Source organism: Portunus trituberculatus, chromosome 48 (assembly GCF_017591435.1).
Source record: "Portunus trituberculatus isolate SZX2019 chromosome 48, ASM1759143v1, whole genome shotgun sequence".
Classification (NCBI taxonomy): Eukaryota; Metazoa; Arthropoda; class Malacostraca; order Decapoda; family Portunidae; genus Portunus; species Portunus trituberculatus.
In genome coordinates this window covers 29257419-29262418 of record NC_059302.1, presented here as the reverse complement: position 1 = coordinate 29262418, position 5000 = coordinate 29257419, and the positions used below count along the sequence as shown (strand labels likewise).

The 5000-nt window shown below is 45.4% G+C and overlaps 2 protein-coding genes across 5 annotated transcripts in view; one reads left to right on the top strand and one right to left on the bottom strand.

The window, feature by feature from the left end:
* The window catches only part of LOC123498954 (agrin-like), an 849095-nt gene that overhangs the window by 264585 nt on the left and 579510 nt on the right, over positions 1-5000 (top strand). The gene's annotated exons all lie outside the window — the stretch shown is intronic.
* On the bottom strand, positions 3611-4535 carry LOC123498958. Its single transcript, XM_045246567.1, has one exon. It carries the CDS (start codon positions 4483-4485, stop codon positions 4108-4110), a length of 378 nt encoding a protein of 125 aa, XP_045102502.1. The 5' UTR covers positions 4486-4535; the 3' UTR covers positions 3611-4107.

The window sequence follows — 5000 nt, the reverse complement described above, 5'->3', positions numbered from 1 at the left end:
AGCAGGTGGACGTCTTGTCTGGACCATCGCACTCAAATGTCAAGCTTTTATATGGATACGTAGATAGACATATTAATTTGTACGCATATATGTCTGAATGTCTGAGTGTCTCTTTCCCGCCTGCGTCTTCATAATGTTTATCTTCGTTCTGTGTTTATCGTTGTTTTTGTTACTTACTTTTAATCTGTTTATGTCATCTTGAGCAATATACTGTGCAAAGTCTCTCTCTCTCTCTCTCTCTCTCTCTCTCTCTCTCTCTCTCTCTCTCTCTCTCTCTCTCTCTCTCTCTCTCTCTCTCGTGTATTTTTTTGCCTTATTTTCCAGATTTTCAATATTTTTCACATGTTTTCAGTTCTTTTTTCCTTTTTTTCCTCTTCATTTTCTTTCAGCATCTTTATCATACTTTTCATATAATCACTCTTTTCAACCCTATCTTTCTTTTCCTTAGTGTTTTTGGTATCTTGCCTTATCCTGTCCTTTAGAATGCAGTTTATCCCATCTTATTTATCCATCAGTCTCCCTCTCGTATTCACCCTTCACCTTATCTCTCCCATTCACTTTCTTTTTCGTCCCAATCAGTCACATATTTTGCGTGCGTATCTCTCCTTCTGTCTACTTCATTTGCAGGACATCTTCTGCTGCTCTTAACATCACCTTTTTTTTTTTTTTATCTATATCACTTTCATTCTTGCATTCACACTACCTTCACATCTGTAGGTTTCTTTGCTGTCTCATTCCTTCTCATTCTTCCGTTATCTCCCGTCTACTTCTTCCTCGTCCTTCCTGAGTCCCTGCCTTCATTCCCAGCTGCCTTCACGCACCCGCAGCAACATGCACGAGTGAGTTTATCATCTAAATACCTCTCATTCTTCATAATTTCTCATCTCCCCTCTCATTTATCTCCCATTCCTCATATCTCTTGCCTTCCTGCGAGCACCACTACCGGTACACCCTCACCACACACCACCACACACCACCACACACCTTCACCACACCCAGCCTCACCACACACGCAGGTATTTGGGTGTCCTATCTTGCCCTATCTTCCATCTCGGAGCGTCGGTGGTCACTGGTTGAGCCATAAAGAGCGGGTTTCTTGCTGGGCCCCGCATACAACCCAGCGAGGGACTGATCTTGTCTGTGCGTCCGTTTGTCGGTCTGTCTGTCACTCATGTCAATAGTCTAAGAGGAGGGAGGGCGGCAGGTGGTAGGTGGAATTAGATGGGTGACGTTTACGAGGGTGGGTGGCGGTGGTGGTGGCTGTGGGTGGTGTGAGTTTTAGTTTGTTCTGGAAAATGAGACTGTGTGTGGTGTCTGAAAGGTAGAGGATTAAGGGAAGTGGGGGAAGTGAGAGGATATGGAGGCAGGAGAAGGAGGAGTAGGAGGAGGAGGAAGATAAGGTTTGTCATGGCAGAAATTGATTATAAGCGATGGTATATAACCTCTCGCTTTCCCTCCCCTTCTTCTTATTCTCTCCCTCTCTCCATTCTCACTCTTCTCACCCTCCTTCTTTTCCTCCTCCTCCTCCTCCTCCTCCTCCTCCTCCTCCTCCTCCTCCTCATCGTCGTCGTGTTTTATCCTGCGTCCCCTCTGCATGTTTTTGTCGGGTGAAATGAAGCGTCAAGGTAATTAAGATCAAGGTGAGGCTTTGGAACCGTTCCCTTGCCCCAATTTACCCTGATTCGTGCAGCCAATTTACTTCCCTCGTTCATTATTAAACCTTACCGCCAATTTGTCTTCCCTTCATCCACCTTTCCCTCCTTCGTTCAGTGCATACTTTCTCCTTTCACTAATTTTGAATTTCTGTTGTACACATATTTAATTTTGCACTCATACTTTTCTTCCTTATTCTCTCCTTCCTGTTTTTTCTCTTTTTCTTCTCATATATTCTACTGTTATTCTTTCTTAAACGGCATAAATTGTACATTAAAGACGTTATTTTTCTGGACATTCATTAATATATTTCCTTCTGTCTATTTTGCATCTTCTTATTCTTATTTGTTGATTAAGTTCTTTTGGTGAAATTCGCTTTAGCTTGTTTGCATTCATCTTAAGCTGTTTTATCCTCCCTCAGTGTTCATTTATTAATTAGCAATGCTCTATGCTTCGTTTTTTGGCCACTTAGGATTGACGTAAGACAGCAGGTGGATGACGGGCCGGGTGTGTGTGTGTGTGTGTATGTGTGTGTGTGTGTGTGTGTGTGTTGCGGGGTTGTGGGGAGCAGGTTACACAGCAGGTCTGAAGTTATAATCCTCCTCTTCTTCCCAGCATCACGTTTTCCGTTGTCATAGCACACACACACACACACATACACACACACACACACACACACACACACACACACACACACACACACACACACACACACACACACACACACACACATACACACATACGAGACTCAAACAAACTTACTCTTTTATTTAATTATATTCTTGTCCATCCTTGTGTCCAGTCCTTATTTTTAACTTGGCGAGTCGGAAGAAAAATTGATAAGGTAAATAAATACTTGAGTGATTCACAGCGTTGACGTGGGCACGCTGAGGGTCAGGCTGAAACTGACAGCCGACACGCCACTGACGCGAAGTACTTCAGTGATAGTGGCGGCGCCGCTCTGTTGATGGGAAGTGGTTTGGCGGCGGCTTGACTGGGGGATAGTGGATTTGATGGTGGCAGGTTGGCGGTGGAGAGCTTAGTGTGGTGTGAGTTGCGTGTGCAGTCTCGTCGGTTGTAGTGGCTTGATTTACGTGGTGGTTTAGTGAGGTGGTGTTCAGTGGTTGCTGTTGGTTCGTTGTGGGATGGTTGAAATGTGCAGGTTGAGTTAAAGATAGAAAAAAGAAACTCTAGTATCATTATTTGCAGTAGAAGTAACAGTAGTGATAAGAGTAGTAGTAATTGTTTGTAGTATCAGTAGTAATAAGAGTTGTAGTAATTGTTTGTAAGTTATTTGTTGCATCAGCAGTAGCAGCAGTAAGAAAAATAGCAGTAGCATTTGAAGTCAAGGTAGATAACACTTAAATCAAATATTTCTAAGAGTAATGATAGGTTGTTGTTTTTTTAGTTTTTTAACTCATCAGTCTTTTTTTTTTTTTTTTTTTTTTTTTTTACTGTCGTCTGTTTATCATTATGGTGAAGCATAAAATATTTTTGTTCCTTTTGCAGCAAACCCAGCGCTTGAATAAACACACACACACACACACACACACACACACACACGGCCCGGTAGCTCAGTGGTTAGAGCGCTGGTTTCACAAGCCAGAAGACCGGGATTCGATTCCCCGGCCGGGTGGAGATATTTGGGTGAGTCTCCTTTCACGTGTAGCCCCTGTTCACCTAGCAGTGAGTAGGTACGGGATGTAAATCGAGAAGTTGTGACCTTGTTGTCCCGGTGTGTGTTGTGTGCCTGGTCTCAGGCCTATCCGAAGATCGGAAATAATGAGCTCTGAGCTCGTTCCGTAGGGTAATGTCTGGCTGTCTCGTCAGAGACTGCAGCAGATCAAACAGTGAAACACACACACACACACACACACACACACACACACACGTTTTTTTTTCATTTTTTATATATCTTGAGTCCTTAACTATTTAATTATTTACATTTTTTGCTGTTTACATTTTCTTTGAGTTATTCTAATAAAGGCATCTTTATTCACTTGCAAAAGGAAAATTAACGGAGAATTTTTTCGAAAAAGGACTTTTTGGTCTTCTTGTCTTGGACAGTGTACTGCCGCACACTCTTGGCCATTTTGTCCACTGAGGGCCGGTCTGCAGGGTTAGAAACCATGGCAGTGGCGGCCAGCACTTCCAGGGACGGGTACCGCGCCTCGCACGTGGCCAAGAGGTTCTTGAGCACGAAGCCCAGAGAATACACGTCCACAGGAGGCTGGCATGCCCCGCCACTCTTCAGCTCTGGCACCATCCAAGGGTAGCGTGAAGGGTTGTGGCGATCTTTACCCGCATATTTTAGTTTGGTGCCGAAAGGTTTCGCCAACCCATAGTCAATGAGGGAAACCTGCAGGCTGCCGTCAGCGTTCCGACGCACCACGACATTATTTTCTTTGATGTCGTTGTGGGTGTAACGAAAGGTGTGCAGCTGCTGCACGTCCTTCACCAAGAATAGAAACGCGGAGAACTTCTCTTGTCTCCGGATGCGACTCGGGGCAACTCGCAAAAGGTGTTTTTACCGCAGAAAGATGTTAACAATGCGGGGAAGCCGAAGCTGGTGCCCAGTGCGATGGGAGCACCGGCGGCTCCATTCAGCTCCAGGAGGATGTCAAACTCCTTCTGGAACATTGACTTGAGACGCCTTTCTTTGGCCACCTTGAGGCAGCAGGGGTCACCGTCCACCTCCACCAGGAGTACCCTGCACGACGCCCCCTCCCCGAGCACCTGCTTCTTGTCACGTGTCAGGCTGTCGATGCGCTCCTGTGTCAGTACAGCGAGGGGAACCTTGTCTTTGCTCACGGTAGATGTTTTGTGCCACATCTTGAAGATGTGTTGAGAATAATCCCTACTTTTCTCTTACCTCGCCTCACGCCCGCACACCACATATTGAACATGATTGTTTTCTATCGAAAATTGTAAATCAGCTTGGAATTAAAGACTCCTAGATAGCCAATCACAGCTCATTTTAGAGAACCATTTGACACCAAACATACACACACACACACACACACACACACACACACACACACACACACACACACACACACACACACACACACACACACACACACACACACCGCCACCACCACCACCACCAACCGCCAACAATTCCATGCCTGTCTTATCCAGCATGAGGGGTGAGCCATACGAACACACGCACAGCTTCCCATTAGCATAATTTATCGCGTGTGTCCTTTGTATTCTGGCAAATTGAAGCGCTGTTTTCTGTCTCCCCAGTGACCGTAAGGAGGCAAGGAAGGGAGGGGCTTTCCGCACCCCTCCACCTCCCACTCCTCCTTTCCGTCTCTCGCTCTGCTGGGTTGGAAAAGATTTTG